Source organism: Mirounga leonina, unplaced genomic scaffold, assembly GCF_011800145.1.
Source record: "Mirounga leonina isolate KUSES-001 unplaced genomic scaffold, KU_Mleo_1.0 Mir_201, whole genome shotgun sequence".
In the NCBI taxonomy this organism is placed as follows: Eukaryota; Metazoa; Chordata; class Mammalia; order Carnivora; family Phocidae; genus Mirounga; species Mirounga leonina.
The window spans coordinates 158,375-179,665 of NW_023270504.1; the positions used below are offsets into that span (position 1 = coordinate 158,375).

Genomic DNA, 21,291 nt, shown 5'->3' on the forward strand with positions numbered 1-21,291 from the left:
TATTTTCCTTTTCTTTTCTTTTATGCCTTAAAATGGGTTACTCTCTAAGTGTACTTTGGACTTCTAAATAAAATAAGCATTTAATAAACCCAAGACTGTATCAAAGTGATCTAATATGGTTTATATTTTCACTTCCTTATCTGTAAATTCAATCTCCTGAATTCAATTTAAAGTCATTCAATTTGTTGTCCACATGGACAACAACACAAAAAGGCACTAAAACAAGTATGACTGCCACTATAATATTTGCTCACTTTGGCTAGTTATGACCAAAAAAGGAAGATAAAAAATTACCAAAATTACAAATTGAGCTTGTAGGCAGCCAAAATATCTGCTAAAATGTCCTGACACAAACCTTTTTAAGGACTTGATTCACAGAAGAGCCCACTGAAGCTTCATTCAAAGAGCATCACTCACTCTTACTTTATCTCAATTCTACAAACCTGTACATCAGGAAACACCTAACAGCATGACAGCAAGGGACAAAGTGGAAAAATCACAAAAAGAGATTCCAAATACAAGAGCATACTAATCTGGTGCCGTTTAAAAGTATAAGATCTGGGCGCCTGGGTGGCTCAGTTGGTTAAGCGACTGCCTTCGGCTCAGGTCACGATCCTGGAGTTCCGGGATCGAGTCCCGCATCGGACTCCCTGCTCGGCGGGGAGTCTGCTTCTCCCTCTGACCCTCCCCCTCTCATGCGCTCTCTCTCTTTCAAATAAATAAATAAAATCTTAAAAAAATAAATATAAAAGTGTAAGATCTGAAGTAACCCATACTACATTGCCAATGAGGACACAGCTGGCGATGCATGGATTGCTTTTGTTTAGTATAGTTTATTTTAAATTAGGAAAGTTCATACTCCATTTAAGAAATAAAATGATCAGGGGCGCCGGGGTGGCTCAGTCGTTGAGCGTCTGCCTTCGGCTCAGGTCATGATCCCAGGGTCCTGGGATTGAGCCCCGCATCGGGCTCCCTGCACGGCGGGAAGCCTGCTTCTCCCTCTCCCACTCCCCTTGCTTGTGTTCCCTCTCTCGCTGTGTCTCTGTCAAATAAATAAATAAAATCTTTAAAAAATAAAAATAAAAAAAAAAAAAAGCATCCGACTCTGGATTTCAGCTCAGGTCATGATCTCAGGGTTGTTGGGCATGGAGCCTGCTGCTTATGATTCTCTCTCTCCCTTTCCCTCTGCCCCTCCACCCTCAAAAATAAAATAAAGTGAAATAAAATGATAAAAAATAGCTTAACGTATATATTTTCAACTCTTACAGGTTAAAGGGTTTTAAGTATCTATAACATTTAGCAATATGGAACACACTATTTTCATGTCACAACTTAATGACACTAAGAATTCTCCAACTCAAAATTTTAGTGCTTCTAACTTTATTTTTTTATTATTTTTTTTAAAGATTATTTGTTTTTATTTTGAGAGAGCGAGAATGAGAGAGAGAGAGAGAGCACATGAGTAGGGGAGGGTCAGAGGGAGAAGCAGGCTCCCCGCTGAGCAGAGAGCCTGATGTGGGACTCGATCCCGGGACTCCGGGATCATGACCCGAGCCGAAGGCAGTCGCTTAACCAACTGAGCCACCCAGGCGCCCCGCTTCTAACTTTATTTTTAAAAGCTGAGGAGACTATTTGAAGCAGCTGCTTGTCCAAAATAAATTACCTTACACACACAAAAATAAAAATTATTTTCTACTTCCAAATGATTAGTAGAACAGATGACCTTTATATTGAAGAGCCAAGGCTTCATGGCGTCCACCTCAGCCTGCCCTTTGCTGAGGTCATAGACGGCAAGGTAGAGAGCTCGCTGGGTCATGAAGTGGGGATGAGTGCTGTAGAATTCCTCACGACCTAAAGAAAGATTGGAGAATTTTTTTTTAGCCTTCCAAACAAGAGGCAAGAGTCCTTTAAAAAAAAATTTAGGTGATAATATCTACTATTTAGCATACAAAAAAAAAAAAAGAGAGAGAAAAAGCCAATAGACGTTACATTTAGAAGACTATACCAGGTTTTCACTAGGGATTGACAACTTTTAGCCTGTGTGGCAACTACCGACCAAGTATTTAAGCTTCAGCTGCCACCTATTGGTTCCTAACATGTCCCTCCATGGAATTCACTCTGGTGACAAGGGTAAAATTAGGAGAAGTAAACAGCTTTGGAATAATTCCATAGGATCTACCAGGTCTCTGCAGTATCTACCAGCTCTTTTGCAGGAACAAAATCTCAGCTTTTAAATCCCTGTCCTAAATAAAAGATAAATATGAATAAAAGATTCTAGCAAAATAAATACCTGCAAAATCCCACACATTTAGAATGAGGTCTTTCTTCCCTTTGCCTCTTATTTGGATAGGCCAGTCTTTTACATCTATACCAACTGTGGAGCTTTGCACCCCAAGATCTGATTTCTTGGTTTTTGTTAATTGCTGCAGTAAGGTGGTTTTACCACTCCCAGTATTTCCCACAATCATTAGCTTCATTCGGTTATAAGGTACGGCCTTTTTTAACCGCTGTTGAAGAAACCTGGTATTTGAAAGACAAAAATTAAATAATAAGCTGCTTAACAATGTACTTAATATAGAGGTGAATTCTTACGTGTTGAAATTTTTAAAATATTAGACTGTTCTAAAATATAGCATGCAAAACACTGCACAGCTCATGTACCTAATAGGTATATGTCTTTCAATACACTATTAATACATATATTTTGTTAGTGATATTTGTGTACTTGATAATGATTGGTAGCATTATCAAATATAATAACATTACATTATCACCAGAAATAATCAAAATATGTTTGCAATACTAATTAGAACGCTGATAATTATGAACTAATTAGCATTATGTGTGTGTGTGTGTATGAGTTTCTTTAAATAACACAAATAAAACCCTAAAAATTAGAAGGTCCAAAATTTTAAAAAGCACATATGACAGAGAAGCAAAGTGGAATATATATGCATACTGTTACACTAAACTTTGATAGTGAGGTCATACTGGGTATACTATATGTGCCTGTGTGTGTGCACATATATATTCATATTTGATATATATAATGTATATATTCATATACATTATGTATGCATGTATATAACGGAAATGGAGACTGAAAACATATTTGTTATATTATAAATTAGCACATGTAAACTATTAAACTATCAGCAGATAATATGATGCTTTTCCTAACAATCTTAATGAAAAAAAAAACAACTGAAACTAATTAGAAGTGTGCTATAGGTGCCTAACAAAACAACTTTTAAATTAATACTAGATTTTAAGGGCGCCTGGGTGGCTCAGTTGGTTAAGCGACTGCCTTCGACTCAGATCATGATCCTGGAATCCCGGGATCGAGTCCCACATCAGGCTTCCTGCTCAGCAGAGAGTCTGCTTCTCCCTCTGACCCTCCCCCTCTCCTGCTCTTTGTCTCTCATTCTCTCGCTCTCAAATAAATAAAAAATCTTTAAAAAAAAAAATTAATACTAGATTTTAAATGTCCTTAAAAATATACTGGCTATAGAAAGATATATCTTTAACTAGGTTAAAATGTTGCTACAATTTAAAATTAGAGGAGCAAACTAAATCATGTGTGAATTTTAGGGAATATGGACTGATCCATTCTCATAACTAATAGGACCAACATTCCTGAGGATCTGAATAAAAGGCATCATTACTTTTCATGATTTATTTGATGCTTTAGAAAATACAACCTGACAGACCAGATATTGGGCCTGTGATTATTGAAATCATTTTGTCACATACAACTTAAATTCTGTTTGAAATAATTTTCTCACATACAACTTAAGTTCTCTTTGAATTATCAATAAGCAAGTATATCAATGGTTCAAATGTCTATTTATTAAGAATTCAGCACTCTTTGAAAAAGTCATTCTTTAAAAAAAACAAATGATGGGGGTGCCCAGGTGGCTCAGTTGGTTAAGCGTCTGCCTTCAGCTCAGGTCATGATCCTAGGGTCCTGGGATCGAGCCCCGCATTGGGCTCCTTGCTCAGCAGGGAGCTTGCTTCTCCCTCTCCCTCTGCTGCTCCCCTTGCTTGTACTCTGTCTCCCTCTCTCTGTCAAATAAATAAGTAAAATCTTTAAAAAAAAAAAAAGAAAAGTAAATGATGCCTACAATTTCTAAACTACTCCAGGTCTCTCCCTTCTAAAAATGTTAAACACATTTAAAAGTAGATATGGTGGCTTGATAATGTAGCATACCATACTGAAAGGAAATCTACTAAATGCTTACCAAGAATTGAACCAATTTTAATTTGAACATCTGTCCAGTTTCAGAAGGGAAAATCGTGGGAAACAATTAGGTAGGATGAAAGGTAATCAAGTTTAGCATAGCTAGTGACAGTCTTTCTTTTCAAATTAAATCAAGCCCAAGGGGACAGAAAACCAAATCTTTCCTCATAAAAAGAGATGGAAAGTTAAATGCAATTTAAGAAAATTTAAGCTGAAGAGAATTAGGTAAGTATGTAGTTCACTGGTAATTCAATAATCATCAATTATATGCCAGGCTCTGTGTTAGGTGCCAAGAATCAAACTGCGAAGGAACATAGCCATGATCTCTGCCTTGCTGGATATTATAGTGAAGTCAGGGATACACTGAGAGGTGATAATTGAGCTGAAACCTGCCAGATAAATATAGATAGGAGGGCGCCTGGGTGGCTCAGTTGGTTAAGCGACTGCCTTCAGCTCAGGTCATGATCCTGGAGTCCCTGGATCGAGTCCCGCATCGGGCTCCCTGCTCGGCAGGGAGTCTGCTTCTCCCTCTGACCCTCCCCCCTCTCATGTGCTCTCTCTCATTCTCTCTCTTAAATAAATAAATAAAATCTTTAAAAAAAGAAGAAGAAGGGGCGCCTGGGTGGCTCAGTCGGTTAAGCGGCTGCCTTCAGCTCAGGTCATGATCCTGGAGTCCCGGGATCGAGTCCCGCATCGGGCTTCCTGCTCGGCAGGGAGCCTGCTTCTCCCTCTGACCCTCCCCCCTCTCATGTGTTCTCTCTCTCTCATTCTCTCTCTCTCAAATAAATAAATAAAATCTTTAAAATATATATATAGATAGGAGTAGTTTCGTGGAAATGGGAATAAACAGTTTCTGAGTAGGGACCAATAAAACTGACATGCTCAAAAGGTAGCAGAGAGTAAGATAAAGTCCATTACCAAAGGTATTTGAAATACATCAAGTGTAAAGACCAGAAACAGTGATACCTGGGAAGTTTTGGTGGTGTAAAAACGATCAGGGCCAGTAGGTTACTCACCCTTACAGGCAAAATCAAAGTTAGTAATTTTGTATCACTTAAGTATCTATAATGCTTAATATATAATAGACACATGATAACTATTTGCTATATGAAATGCAGCTTGAGAAGTTATTATACTCTCTTATACTCTGTTACTATACTCTTTAGAATGTATATTTGTAACAAGAGACCACATAATAGTTGCCTTTTACAGTCCATTTCTTTTTTTTTTCTTTTTTTTAAAGATTTTATTTATTTATTTGACAGAGAGAATGAGATAGAGAGAGAGAGCATGAGATAGAGAGAGGAGGGTCAGAGGGAGAAGCAGACTCCCTGCCGAGCAGGGAGCCTGATGCGGGACTCGATCCCGAGACTCCAGGATCATGACCTGAACTGAAGGCAGTCGCCCAACCAACTGAGCCACCCAGGCGCCCTTACAGTCCATTTCTATGACCAGCATGATCAGGAGGAGAAGCCACTCTCTCACATTAGCATGGCTAGGAGAAAATGAAAAGCTCTGTAGAGGCACCATATAAACCCATTTATTAAATAAAAGGAAAATGACACACAGCATATCACCATTAAACAGTACTATACATTATTTCCTAAATTGTAACTACATACCCATCAAAGTCACAGAAAAAATCTGAAATGAAGTTAATTTAAAAAACGAAATAAAATTATCTAACCTTATGATGTCTTTTGCTTTACATCCTATATGTTTAAAATCAAAATTAAGCCGTAGTTCGTCCAAAGGAAGATCCCATATTTTGCTTAACTTCCCCATTTCATTAGGAAAGGATCTCAGCTCCAAATTGTAACTGACATCAAGGGAGGTCAGGTTTTCAAGACAGCCAATCTCAGAAGGAATCTTAATGAAATAAAAAAAGACTGTTGGTAGGAAGGAAGAAATGTGTGCGGCCAAGAAACAAGATGTTTCCTAGGAAAAGAGAAAGGCTCACAGAGCCTCTCAGCAAATTGTATAACCTTTCAGCAGGGTTCTAAAACTTTCCAAAGGCTTATCATAGTTTCCAATATAAATATTTAAAGACACAGTACAAAGGAATTACCCAAAACAATCCAAGTCACTTATTCATAATCTTAAAAAATCTATTCTCCCTTGGTAGCGTATTTATCTCCTCACAGTATTAAAAGTAAAGAAGTTCTTTATATTTATCTAAATCCAATCACCAGTGGTGGCTTCAGTCTGTCCCTTTACACTATGTTCTCCACTAAAGCTATAAAGATCTAGTCATAAACTTACACGCAACCTAACGTTCTTAAAATACAACTAAATGTTTATGCTTTCGGTGGCATTGTAATAGGAGGGTATTTTTCCTGTTCCAAATTATTAAGCGATATGCATTACTTTTACAATAGAAAAGCATAAATTTGCTGGCAAAAAAAATCAGGTACCAAAAACCATTCACAGTTATTCTGAACTTCACAGTTTCATACACTTAATTCTTTTTGGCTTTCATAGGCAAAAAACCTGAAGTTGGCAAAATTATATTTTTTTCTGTGATGAATGAATAATCAGTTTTAGATTTATAATAGAGGCAAGGGAGCGAATCCAAAAAGGCTGATCCACTGGGCTAAAGGGCGGCATGATGGAGGAATGCAGAAATTTAAGAAAATGGGAGAAGAAGTCAGCTTAAAAACACATGCTACAGATGGCTCAGCAACAACTTGAGAAATGTAGATTATCTGCAAGTCTGTTAACAGATCAGAGATTTAGTGATAAAGCAAAACACTTAATACATTACACACATTCATGATTAAATATGTATATTCATGTAATTCTTAAAAATAGAGCACAAAGTGATTTTGAAGGAAGGTAATCTACGCTAATATGCCCATTTACTTCAGGATAGGATTAGATCTTATTCAAAGGTAAGAAATATCAAATGACAGATTTTCAAAATGATAATTTGTGATATTTTCAAATCACAAAAGCACATTTTTACATTGGCAATCATTTTAAACAAATAAGATAACCTCTTACCTCTTTCAGTTTATTATGAGAAAGATGTAGTTTCTCTACTCTTGACCACACATACGCTTTTTCACTCAAGTCCAAGATGCTGATCTGATTAAAACTGAATAAGAGTTCCCTTAAGTTCAAAGATTTCCAGTGTGCGGGACTTGGCAGATACTCAATTTCATTGCTGCTCATATCTAAGGATCGCAAGCTAGAACAATACAATGTCATGATAAAAACCAAATGAGTGCTTCCAAAATACATGAAATAACATCACAAGAAATTTTCACCAGAGTGAGACACAACTTTAAAACTAACATTATTTATATTTAAGTATGCATGTATGTTTTTGTGTATATATAGATAGATATGGGCTAGAAAAAAAGCATGTCTCACTAGGAACAACATTTAAATGAATAAGGACTATTAAAAGCAAAATTGAAGCCTAATTTTCTTACTTCAGAAACATAAAAAGTCAGAATGAGAGAAAGACCAAGTGTTTACCAATGTTTATGATACATGAGAAATCATAATGAACAAACGCAAAAATGGTCATTTCTATACAAGATTTATAAATATGCCTTCTATTCAAGAGTTACAAATAATTATGTAGCTCCCCACTTCTCTTTTCATTTTCCTCATTACTGTGGGATTCTTCAGAGGCTGTGCCCTAGAGCTAATTAATAATGTGCATAGGCATAACCTTTTACCAGCTTGTCTCAGTGTGATAAATATCTCAACACTGAACATGATGTCTTGCATACAGTAGGCTCTCAATGCAAATTAGTTGCTCTCAGGAATATGCTATCCAAAGTTTGCAGGAAACAACAGAAAAACACATGTCATAAGCATACATGTGTAGAAAGAATAAAGACAATCAGTGTGATATATTTGACTACGTAAAGGTTGTCTGGACTTTTACAATTATATGTTGACCCCTTTTATCCAGCATTTTTGAACCATAATGAATTATTCTAACTAAGCTCACACAGTTGTACAGCCTGCTAGACCAAAGTTCAGGTCTGCATAACATTTTTGCTCTCATTTTAAAATGACACTGGATTTTGCCCTATGTATCTCATAAAGATGCATAAAAATAAGAAAATTAATTGGACTGTATTAGAGACAAGATGTGCATATCTAACAAGCAATACAACTTAGATAAAGCCAAGAATCAACAGAGTGTTCAAAAGAAGTCTCTGTTAGCCTCAATGGGGACTTACGCTGGCCAACTACATGTTCTTTTGTGAAACAAAAGAATACATTTGAAGAAATACATACAAAATGCTAGAAACGTATGCCTGAGGATGTTGTCTAAAAGTATAGAGTAATTAAGAACTAAATAATATTTTTAGTTACCTGGGAAGCAAACTTCTTTATGGCATGTCTCCCTAATCAACTTCTATAAATATTTGACTTTCAAACACATTTTCAGGAATACATTATGTTTAAAACATAGGACCACCTGTATTCTAGAGGTGCCTATATGCACGAGTTGAGAGTATAAAATTGAGTCACCAGTGTTTAAGAACTGTGATTTAGGCAAATTACTTCATCCCTTTAATAAAATAATGTTCTCATTATAAAGTGGAGATAATAATAGTTTTATTAGGAAGATTAAAGACAATGATCCACCACTGAGTGGATAAAACAGTGTCTGATGCATTCTAAAGCTAAACTGAAATTAACTATTATATGTCTGTCTGACATCTTCTATGGCTAGATCATAACTAAGCACTATTTGCCTGTATATGCATATATTTGCACAGATACACTTATAGATTTGGCTTATAATGTATAGCCCAATTAGAATAGTATTTAAGATGACACATTTGAAATTTAATTAATGCCTAAATTTATAGTTAACAGGAAGCTTTCATTTTTAATGAAATTAACCAGAAATATCCCCAAATACCTGGAGCTATATAAATTGTCCTAATATCCACCAAAAATGTCACTCAAACTTAAATATAATCTCAAAGTTAGTAATATCCTAGGAGCATATCAACCTCTGAGAGCAAGTAAAATTTAAAAGTTAACGTGATATGGTGAACGCCATGAATTGTGTAAGACTGACAAATCACAGACCTGTGCCCCTGAAACAAATAATACATTATATGTTAATAAAAAAATTAAATAAAAAAAGTTAAAGTGATAGCTACCGTAATCTCAATTGTTTGTAATAGTGCAACAGTTAATTAACCTTAAATTGTCTCAACACAATAGTACCCTATATTAATATAAAAGTTAAAAAGTCCAAGTAACAACTTGGGTCTTTTGCCTAGGAAAATTCTAACATTCATAGGTTTAAGAACATTAAACTGAGTAGCTTTAGAAATCAATTACAAATTATAAATCAATTAATATGCCTAAGTCAAAACTGTGTTTCTAAAGGTTTTGTTCCAGCTCATGTGGTTTTAAAATTAAAATAATAAACTTACTGTGGAAGATTTAAAATTGCTTCTGGAACACATGTAAAGCTGTTTTGAGATAATTTTAGGCTTGTCAGAGAAGAAGGCAAAAAAGGCATAACAGCTAAAAGAAAATAAAAGTGAGATGAGGGACATTTTAATCATTTTAACTAGATTTCCTTTAGATTTGACAATAAGAACAGCTATCAATGACCTGTCACTTAATTTAATTTCTATTCACATGCTGACAATAAAAAATTCTACTTTTAAAATAAGGTAACTCCCTTACTCCTTTTACTAAACATAAAAACAATGCAGCATACTTATAAGCATATTTTCATCTGAAAGCTAAACAACTGTCCAAACATAAATTCATCTGTCCAACATTTGTACAAAGTAAAAATTATTAGGATATTCATTCCAACTTATGTGTGATATTATCATTATGTGTACATACATTATGGATTAATTCATATTACTCATAAGTATAACAAAACACTTTGAATACTAATACACAATATAATGTAAAGATAAAAATTCATTATAGTACCACCTAGTAAAGAGTGTTCTATGGGATAGTAATGGATGTTGCTTAATAAAAGCATTCTTTGATCTTAAGAGATTGGGGAAACATTAAATAAAATGAAGTAAAATATCTCAGAGTTCTCAATATTCTCATATACTTTATGAACTTCCAAGAAGGAAATACAGTATGAAGTACCTCCAGGCAATAAAATTCTGTGGAACACAGTTTTGGAAACTGAGCAAATCATTCAGCCTGTTTTTCATCTGTAAAATAGTGCAGCTAGACCAGATGAACTCTGCGATTCTTTAGAGATCTAAAAATCTATGGTTCTATGAAAGTGGCTTGAGAAATTATTTCTTGGCATTTTCAAGGTTAAAAATATGAGTTATGCTTTCTCTAGAAAATCTTCAAGGGTCAAAGTGTTCCAAGACGCTGCTAGAAGCTGTTTTCCTGAGAGGCAGAAAGGAACATGCTGTTATTTTTCGCCTATATCTGAAAATTATTTGTGGCAAAATAAATAATTCTCCACTTAAAAATTAAGAGGTTTAGATGATATATGGAAAAGACTCATGAATTCAAAGAACCAAAACTGCATTTCACATGGGATTATTTTAATGGCTTAGTGGTCCCACTCAGATATCACTTCCCTAAAGCGTCGTTCCAAATATAAGACCACTTCTAAAACTATTAACAGTTGTGTAGTGCAAAGCAAACGGATTTTTGAACTTAGTTGTATTAGCGCTTTCACAACAACCAGTTAATTAATTCTATGCCCCTGAATACATCACACAAAAATTCTCTTCCTTTTCCTCAGTCAAGCAGAGAGCATACCTGTCCTACCCTATAGGATTTTTGTGAGATTCAGCTGAGATGACATTAACCAAGCCTCAGGGTCCTTGGGATGCTCCTCTTTCCAGATCTAACTTAAATGTCACAGATACAGAGACACTTCTCTGCCTCCACAGTGTGGATGAGATCCCCCTGACGTACCCTTGTAGCATCCTCAACTTGTCCTCATGGTACTTAGCTTAGTTACTGAATGCCTATCTTCTGAACCTAACCATTTATTCTTTAAGGACAGAGACTGGGTTTGCTTTGCTCACTAGGAGGGAATCACTCTATCCCCGTTTTCAGGTTCATGGTAGGAACATGGTCAATATTCAAGAGGCCTGGAGGAAAGGAGAAAGGAGGAAAGGAGAAAGGAGGAAAGTATCATGCAAATTAACATAGCTTTTATCATTACTAGCTTCTGAAAGTTCTGTCAGAAGAAAATATTTTAGAATAAGTCAAATTTTATTCTGCTTTTAAGCAGTATTAAAAATTATTTTACTGGAATGCCTGGGTGGCTCAGTCAGTTAAGTATCTGCATTTGGCTTGGGTCGTGATCCTGGAGTCCTGGGATGAAGCCCTACATTGGGCTCCCTGCTCAGCGGGGAGTCTGCTTCTCCCTCTACCTGCCGCTCCCCCTGCTTGTGTGCACTCTCTCTCTCTCTCTTTTTAACAAATAAATGGATAAAATCTTTTTAAAAAATTATTTTACAGAGTCAATATGGAATAGTCACATGGGTGGCAAGGTGCATGTGGCCTCCTTTTATCTTCTTAAGGAAGATAAAATATGGGGAGTTCCCATTTATTCCCATAAAAGTATTTTGTCCCTTAATATTAGAATGTTCAGGTAGACTACAAATAAACATAATTCCCTGTTACCTCACATGTTAAGAGAACATGGACTATTTCCCGACTTTTAATAAAAGCGATGATCATATTATGTATTACTATAATATTCTGCACAGAGCAAGTGCTCAATGAAAAACATTAACCATACTAATTTGAAAACTGTTAACTGGTTAATTTTATATCCACAATAAATAATAATAGTAACTATACTTATAATCCAAAAAACTGAGCAAACTTCAGTAGGAAACTCAGTATTCCTGCTTCAACCAGGTCATGCAGCCATATGCATTTTAGTTTCACAGACTACAACAAACCGTAGTATGACTATTTGGAGTCCAAAGAACTGTCATTTTAGCCTATGAGCAACCTATTATAATTTTTTAATTCGAAAATTTTTTCAGTATTAAAAATTTTAATTTTTTAGTATTTAAAAAATAAACTATTTTTAGAGTACCTTTAGGTGTACAGAAAAATTGAGCAGAAAGTACAGAGAATTCCTATAAACCCCTTCTCTCCTCACCACCATTCCTCCCACACACACACATTTTTATCCTTATTGTTAATAACCTGCATAAGCTTGGTGTATTTGCTATAATTGATGAGCCAATATTGATATATTATTATTAACTAAAATTCATCATTTACAATAGAGCTCACTCTGTGCTGTACATTCTCTGGGTTTTGACAAATGTATAATGACAGGTATCCACATTACAGTATCATTCAGAATAGTTACACTGTCCTAAAAATCCCACTCACCTCCCCATTCCTCTCTCCCTCCCTCCAAACTCCTGACAATCACTGACTGTTTTACTGTCCCCACAGTTTTGTCTTTTTCAAAATGTCATATAGTTGGAACCATATAGTATGTAGTCTTTTCAGATTGGCTTCTTTCACTTAGCAATACACATTTAAACTTCCTTCATGTCTTCATGCCTTGATAACTCATTTTTTTAAATCACTGACCTGTACACTTTATCTCTGAAACTCCTCCATTAAATTTAAATTGAAATGCCACCTTTATATCCCCACCTAACATGTCCATGTATGACTCATCCTATAATACTCAAAAAGATTGTTTAGGAGGAGACTCATACAGAACACTTACCAAGATAATTCATTCTGGCACTGAAACTCTCCATTTTAGGACATGCCTCAAGGAAGTCTTCTGATAGGGATGTAATGTGGTTTTTACTAAGGTTTAAAATCTTCAGTTCCTTCAGGCTTAAGGGGGAACATATTTCTGGTATTTTATTTCTAGTCATAAGAAACAAAATGAGGATTAAAGTTCATAAATTATATGCTTTGAAGAAAAAAACAATTTGCCTTCAAAGAAGAGCATCAAAGCAGATTTATTAATTTTAAAATTAATTGTGAAAATTGACAGAAGCCATAATATGAATTCCCTCAATCTTTTATCATATTATTGTTTAAAACCCGTTACTACAGAAATAATGTCAACATATTTTATCAATCTTACAAAACTTCAATGTAAGGCAATCCTTTTGTATTTAATTATGAACTCCTTTCTTACCCTTCTAAAATGAGCTGTTCCAATTTCTCTACCACATCGCCAAGGTTCTCAGGAAAAGAAGACAGCTGATTATATGACAAGTTAAACTGTTTCAAGGTTGGGCACTTCACTGCAGGATCCAAAACCACTGAAGGGCTGATGTCGTTTCGAGAGACATCGAGATTGGCAATACAATTCATTTTCAACAAGTAAGAGGGAAATGATGTAAATTTATTACTGTGCAAATCCAAATGTGTCAAACACTTCAGGGTCTGGAAAGACAGTATTTTAAAATTCTCTAACCATCTGAAAAACTTAAAATTAGCTAATATTTCTGCCTCTATACCTCTGGTAATTAGAACCATTAAGAATTTTCCAAAAAATTGGAAACACAATCCACAAGAGAACTTCAGTACAATGATTGGTCCAACCATCCCTGCTATTAAATGGGTAAAAACCAGGAAAATGTAACAGTTAAAATGTAAAAAGCAATTCACAAAAATAAGGTTAAGAGTTTAATTTAGTTTTTTGGTAAATTATTCCTGCCAAGAGTGAGATGGAAACAGAATAAGCCTCAATAAATATTTGAATTATTTAATGAATAAACAGTACAAAATAATCCTGGGAATACATTTTTTAAATACTAGCTTTTAGAAATTGTTATACATTTTAATATAAATAATATTTAACCATAAAAGTAGTCATTGTATATATGTTTCATTTTAGAACCTCTTCTTTGTCATGAAACTTTTTTGTTTCAAATTTCTAACCTCCATTTTTAAGTAATTTCTAATTTTACCATGGTAATAGGAAACCTTCCATTTATATGTCAGTTTTTTAAATCTTTGGTATGGATTATTGTCAAAGCCTAAAATATCAAAACAACCTCTTCTCTATGCTCTTCTTTATATATCAATATATTTATCCTCACAGAAATTCTAAAGAGTTTGACATGATTATAAAGCTTATTAATGGATTTGTTCCAGAAGTTGTTTCAAAATATCTGCCACTGTTTCAGATCCTACCTGATTATTCAGAAGGAAATATTTTTAAATTATTTATTCCCAAGTTTTAATGGAGAAATTTTCTGGTAGAGACAGCTACAAGCAGTAAAAAGTGCCATCTATTGGTGCCAATTTAAAATTTCCTTAAGAGAAGGTTCTGAGCTGGTCTGGTCTTTGAATACCCTAATGTATCTCACCCTATCATGCTCTTATCGAATTCTCTTTGTTTTAGCTAGGCTAAACTCTAGTTTTCTTTTATTTACTGTTTAACAAATATTTATTGAAGGTCTACCAAGTGTCAGTCATTAATTCCATCATAAATTAATTCCATAATCATCTGTTGAGCTCTTCTGTATTTCAGACCTTACTTGGCACTAAGAATAGACATGACCAAGCCTGAAACAGCTCCTGTTCTCAAGAAGTTAACCATTAGTAAAGACAATATACCTTAGATCAAAATTTATAAGAAGCATTGGGGGAAAAACATGGAAGCCATAGAAACATTAATCAGGCTGGTAGCCAACCTGGTCTGGAGGCAAGAAGAGGAGAAGGAAAGAAAAGGTAAGGAAATGACATTTAAACTGAGACCCTTGTGACTTGGAGGATTTAGGCAGGCAAAGAGAGGAGGAGAAGGAGAGAGAGCGCATTTTAGACACTGGGGTTACAAAATGATCACACTTCTTCTCTCTCCCTCTCTCCAAATACACAAACTTTAAGGGAAAGACACCACTTAAATGTACTTAAAAACATGCAATATTGCTTTAAAACATCTCAAAAGTATTGTAAATTTTATAGGTGAGAAAAAAGAAAAAATGCATTTGCAATAAACCAGTTTTTTATAAAGTATGATCCTTCATCAAACTCTGCAGCTCAGTCTAAGAATTTAGTTTAATAATTTAAATATTTGTATCAAAATGTTTTTAGTTTGTCAGGATATCTTCTTTGACTTCTGATCCATCGTACAGTAAAATGATGAACAAAGTCAATATTCTGAGGACTACTCTTCAGCAGATCATTTTATGCTTTAATTTTTGAAAATAGGAACTTTGAGCATAAAAAAATCAACTTTTAAGTTGCATGTAATTTTAAAACTCAACAAATGCCTTATGGATAGTTTGGTTGAGCCTCTGTACTTTGCAGATGAGGAAATGAAGGCTTCCAGCAGCCAGAGGGACACATACTTCTTGTTAAACAGCTGGGGGCTGCGCCGGAGCCGGTGCCACCAAGCCAGATCTAATTCTGGTCTACCTCTTTAAACAGCTGAAGCTGTCTCCCTAGAATTCAATGACTGAAGGCATGATTAACATGCAGCCTCGATACATCCTACCATGTACCATGCATCATCAGGACAGAACCTAGGATTCCTCTTTACCAGATCACCATTCCTCAAAGATGGTGAACACCATACACACCAAGATACCACTGTGGAAACCCTAAGAAAGGGGGAACTACTGTCCAGTGATGCAGAAGCAGATCCTTCTTTTTAAAGATTTAACCAAAGATAGAAATGCAACAGCTCTTCAAATATCCTGAGAGTTAAAAGGATAAAGTAAATTTACTTCACACAGTTGTTGTGGAAAGCTCGTGAGTGCATTCTGGTGAAGCTCCAGCTTTTCAAGATGCTCCAAATGACCACTGATACAGCACCTCTGGCTTAGGGCATCAATATCTCTTAGTTCATTTGCTGAAAGGTCTAATGATGTAATATATTCTCTCTCAGAAGCCAGGGAAGAAATGCTGTCTGAATGCCTCATATGGGATTGAAGTTTTGATGACCCTTTTATCAAAAACAAACACACAATGGAAATATAAGCAAGTAATCTAAGTTCACTTGGTAAATATTTACTGATCACCGACCAGTGGCAGGCTCCCTTCAAGGCACTGGAGACCCAGTAGGAAACCAAACTACAGAGCTTCCATTCCAGTGGCAGAGCTGGACAATAAATAATAAATATTTAATCAAGTGGTAGAAGTAATATAAAAAAACAATAGACCTGGAGAAGGGGATGAAGAATGGCATTGGTGATGGTATTATTTACATTTCAGAAAAGTAGTAGAAAGGATAAAAGAGTCAGTCTTTCATAACATCATAAAAGGTAAAATTTTAAATCTATAATTGTATTTCATTTTTCTATGTCTGGTATTATTAGGTAAATATAATTTGAAGGTTATGTAAGATGAAATTAACACCCAGAAAATTTGAACAGAGGAAATTGTTATTAACAAAGTACTGTATTCTGCTCAAAATATCTATTTATTTATGATTACTTTCAAATACTTACTGAGTGACTCATCTGAAGACAGTATTTTTCTTTTTTGCCTCAGTAAATCTTCATGATCGAAAATGGGTTCCTATTAAAAAAATAGACAAGTATAATAAAATCCCTATCATTTTTTGGAGCAAAGAGAACATTTCCTATTCCTTAAGAATCACTGTAAGATTTCTAGTTAAAGTACACTGGGGACCAACACCATAAGACAGAGACCTAGCCTGGACTCCATATATATGAAGCTTTAAAAAGAAAAAAAAAAAAAGATAAAATCATTTTGAAGTATACTTAGTACACATATGACCCAAACATGCTCAAAAAAATGGATATTTAGAATGGTTTATACGTATAAATATATACATATTCTATATATAAAGTTTTCATATACTAGGGAATTTCTGCACCAGTAGCTCCTAGCTTTAGCACATAATTTCAGTTATCGAGAGACTATAAGTAACAAAACACACAACATAATCACAATTTCACTTACCAATGAATTGGAATGCCTTTGCAAATTTGGTGAGCAACGCTGCAAGGCACGATCTCGGTAAAATTCTCCTACGCTAATTGAATTGGATTTTCTTTTCACAAGAAATGAGCCTTCACTTCCTATTTTTAAACGATAAAATAAAGGCAAGTAAATGTTGACTCAATCATAAGATGCTAGCCTCATAGTAAAATCATAAAAGGTTAAACACATATTCATCGATAGAAGTTGCTCAATTCCCACTGTAACATCTTTAAAATAGAAATAATAAACTATGTTGGCTTTTCACTTTCAAAATTCAGCTACATTTTTCTTCACAAATAGTTTTTGAATGGCTATCCTAGACTAGTACTGAGTAAGTGCTGAATAAAGATAAGCAGGAAAAAAAATCCATGCCTCATGAGCTCATAGTACAGTAGGAAAAAGCCAAGTAAAAAAATAGTTACATATTATAATAAATACATGTGTGTACAGGAAACAAAGAAAGTTTATACACAAATCTGGGGTGCCTGGGTGGCTCAGTCAGTTAAGCATCTGCCTTCGGCTGTGGTCATGATCCCGGGGTCCTGGGATTGAGCCCTGCATCAAGCCCCATGTCAGGCTCCCTGCTCAGCAGGGAGTCTGCTTTTTCCCTCTCCCTTTGTCCCTCCCCCCATTCATGCTCACTCACTCTCTATCAAATAAATAAATAAAATCTTTTTAAAAAGATCTGATCAATGCCATTTTTTTCTGTTTCTTTGATTTACTCTTAGAAAATTTTTGTTTAAATATTGGAATAACAGTAAATTATTTCACATTCAGCAATCTTGAGAACCTCTCTAAATTTCATATTATGTGGTTTCATTTATGGAATGACATTAAAATGAAACAATGAGTTTAGTTGGCATTATCCTCTTGAGAGAGAGAAGAACTATTTTTAAAATTATGGATTTAAAGAAAATAAGGATCAATAAAGAAATTATATTATTAAGGATAAAAAATTTGGAGACATTACTGCAAAATTATGAGATTATAAATTCTACCACTCTCTATCTTATAAGCACAAAGAATTAATTTTAAGTGTCAAAACAAATTATAAAATCTACATATCTAAAAATCAACTTTATAATATTCTATATAAATCTTAAAATTGATACAAATACTTCCTACTTGGTTCACTATTAAAATTTAATTTATCCTATAATTTTAATTAATTTATGCTTAAGCATCTTAATAAAATAGACTTCACAGTTTAATTACATTTTATATCTTATAACTATTACATTTTCATAATTATCCTACTTTATGTTTGTGTATGTTGTGTTAGCATATTGTTTATAGAAGCAACAAAGGCATTTTATAATTATTTTTATGTCAGTATTTCTAATGTTTTTCTTTATTTAAAAATACTTAAAAGGTTGCCAGGGTGGCACAGTTGGTGGAGTGTCGAGTCTTGGTTTCAGCTCAGGTTGTGATCTCAGGGTTGTGAGATCAAGCCCTGTGTTGGGCTCCACACTAAGCTTGGAGTCTGCTTGAGATTCTCTCTCCCTGGCTCTCTGCCCCTCCCGCTCATGATCTCTTTCTCTCTCTCCCTATCTCTCTCAAATAAGTAAATAAATCCATAGAACAAAATACTTAAAGAGAATTCTTCTTTCAGGCATGATGGAGTTACAAACACCAAACCTAATCTCTCCCCACAAACAACTAGAAACTTGGATGAAATATTTTAAACAACTGGTTTCAAACACTGGGCAACACACAGTTCAGGATGGTGTACTCCCTGAAAGAAGGGAAACAAATTATGTAAGCCTTATGATCACCCTGGCTTCCTGCCTGAAGACAACCTAAGGGTCATAGGCACAGGGAGGAGGAATTTAAACAAATCTCAACGGCTTTCTTGAGATGAAGAGATGGAGATCAACATTCATGTAGACTAATTTAGCTGGGAGTTCTGGGGCAAAGTCATGAAAAAAGAGCTCGAGTAATTTGCATAGGGGTTTCCAACAGATTTGCAGTGTAAGAAATGTAAAAGGGAGTTCTTTAAGAGGAAAGAAATGATAATACCTGGATGAATATAAAGGGATTAAGTCACACAAAAAAATTATAATCCTTTATGTCTGTGCACCTAGTAACAGAGCTCCACAATACACAAAGCATAAACAGATAAAAGGAGAATTAACAAATCCATGACTACAATTTCAACATTTCTTTGTCAAATACAATAGGCAGAGAGAAAAATTAGTAAAGATATAGAAGACCTAAAAAATACTACTAATTTGACCTAATTGACCCAACAATTGCTGAATATTCTTTTTTAAATTTTATTTTATTATGTTATGTTAATCACCATACATTATATCATTAGTTTTTGATGTAGTGTTCCATGATTCATTGTTTGCGTATAACACCCAGTGCTCCATGCAGTATGCGCCCTCTTTAATACCCATCACCAGGCTAACCCATCCCCCGACCCCCCTCCCCTCTAGAACCCTCTGTTTGTTTCTCAGAGTCCATAGTCTCTCATGGTTCCTCTCCCTCTCCGATTCCTCCCCTCCTTCATTTTTCCCTTCCTACTATCTTCTTCTTCTTCTTCTTTTTTTTTTTAACATATAATGTATTATTTGTTTCAGAGGTACAGGTCTGTGATTCATCAGTCTTACACAATTCACAGCACTCACCAGGTGGCTGGGTGATAGACATTGGGGAGGGTATGTTCTATGGTGAACGCTCTGAATACATATTCTTTTAAGTTAATCAAAGAACATTCACCAACATAGACCATACAGCAATCCACAAGCAAGTTTTAAAGAGAGTTTAAGTTTAAAAGACTAGAAATCATTAGAGTAGGTTCTCTGAGCTCAACAAAGTTAATTTGAAATCAACCAGAAAAAGTTGTTTGGAAAAATTTCCAAATTGAAAACAAAACAACACTCTTCTAAATAACCCATGAGTTAAAAAAAATAAAAAAATCACAAAGGATATTAGAAAATTTTCAAAACTGAATGTAAACAGAACATATAAAACTCGTGGGATGCAGCTAAAGGGGTGCCCAAAAGAATCTGTATTGGTCTTAAACATTTATACTATAAAATAAAAAAGGTCTAAAAATCAGTATTCTAAGCTTTTACATTAAGAATCTATAAAAAGAAGAGCCAAATAAAATCAAAATAAGTAAAATAAAGGAAATAAAGATTAATGCAAAAATCAGTGAAAAAGAAAATGGACAAACAACAGAGAAAAATCAATGAAACAAAAATCTGATTCTTTGAAAAGATCAATAAAATTAATAAACTTGAGCTAAAGAGGAAACAAAAGGAAAGAGACAATGGATTACCAGTGTCAAGAATTTAAGCATTTTTAGGCCTAGCAGAAATTGTGCTCTGTTGATGCGGGGGTTGTGTGATTGTAAAAGTGTACTGCAACTGTCTTTTAACCTGGGAGCCCCCGTGTCATTCAAATATGTATCTCTGAAGTTGTGCAAAGTGTCAGATAATATTATCTGTGGGCTGCATTTTCCAGGCAGGTCTTAAATTTTGTATTTTTTGGAAAATTTTATTTAATTTCTTGGAGATCATTGTGAAAGGGTCAAGAAATCCAGGATAGCCATTTCTTTAATATCCATTTAAAATCTGTTCATTTCCTGTTGGTGGAACCATTAACTTGTCACCAAGTAGGACTCTATGTAAAACAAAATATAAAACTACTTGTGGCCTATATGTGTTTAATCCTGGTAAAAGATAAAGCTTCTAATGCTGGTTTTCATTCAACACATTAACTTCATAGACTTCACAATGTTTCCCTCATTCCTCACACCAAGGCTTTCTTTCACATTCCCTTCCCTACAGGCTTCCAAGCCAACGTCAACCCCAGGCTGCATTGGGCCCTGCCCCTGCAAACAAACAGCAGGCAAGAATTTCAGGATTCATATACAGATAGACAATAAAGTCATGTAATTTGAAAAGCATGTTTGAGTAGGAAAGAGCTCTCAAGTTGTTTATAAAGCTAATCTAATTTAAAAATATATAAATGTTCTTGAAAAAAAGAATTAAAGATCAGGTATCTGCAGATCTTACAAAGTTTGACAGGTTTAGTAAGAGAATTATTATGAATAACATTAAACAAATGTGGCAACTTATGTGAAATCAACAAATTCCTTGAAAGTTGCAAATTACAAAAACTGATGCAAGAAGTAATAGAAAATCAAA

At 34.7% G+C, this 21,291-nt stretch overlaps 1 protein-coding gene across 2 annotated transcripts in view; it reads right to left on the bottom strand.

Annotated features, from left to right (window-relative positions):
* LRRK2 (leucine rich repeat kinase 2) overlaps positions 1-21,291 on the bottom strand; it is a 158,359-nt gene that overhangs the window by 77,865 nt on the left and 59,203 nt on the right. For both annotated transcript variants that reach the window (XR_004683328.1, XM_035027906.1), the window contains exons 21-30: positions 17,111-17,229; positions 16,633-16,702; positions 15,910-16,127; positions 13,368-13,618; positions 12,942-13,090; positions 9,661-9,754; positions 7,244-7,430; positions 5,928-6,109; positions 2,291-2,520; positions 1,724-1,851 (exon numbers count right to left, since the gene is read on the bottom strand). Coding sequence is in view for 1 of the 2 variants with exons in the window: in XM_035027906.1 (XP_034883797.1) it covers positions 1,724-1,851; positions 2,291-2,520; positions 5,928-6,109; positions 7,244-7,430; positions 9,661-9,754; positions 12,942-13,090; positions 13,368-13,618; positions 15,910-16,127; positions 16,633-16,702; positions 17,111-17,229 (1,628 nt within the window). In the remaining variant the exon portion in view is untranslated. The remainder of the gene's footprint in view (positions 1-1,723; positions 1,852-2,290; positions 2,521-5,927; positions 6,110-7,243; positions 7,431-9,660; positions 9,755-12,941; positions 13,091-13,367; positions 13,619-15,909; positions 16,128-16,632; positions 16,703-17,110; positions 17,230-21,291) is intronic.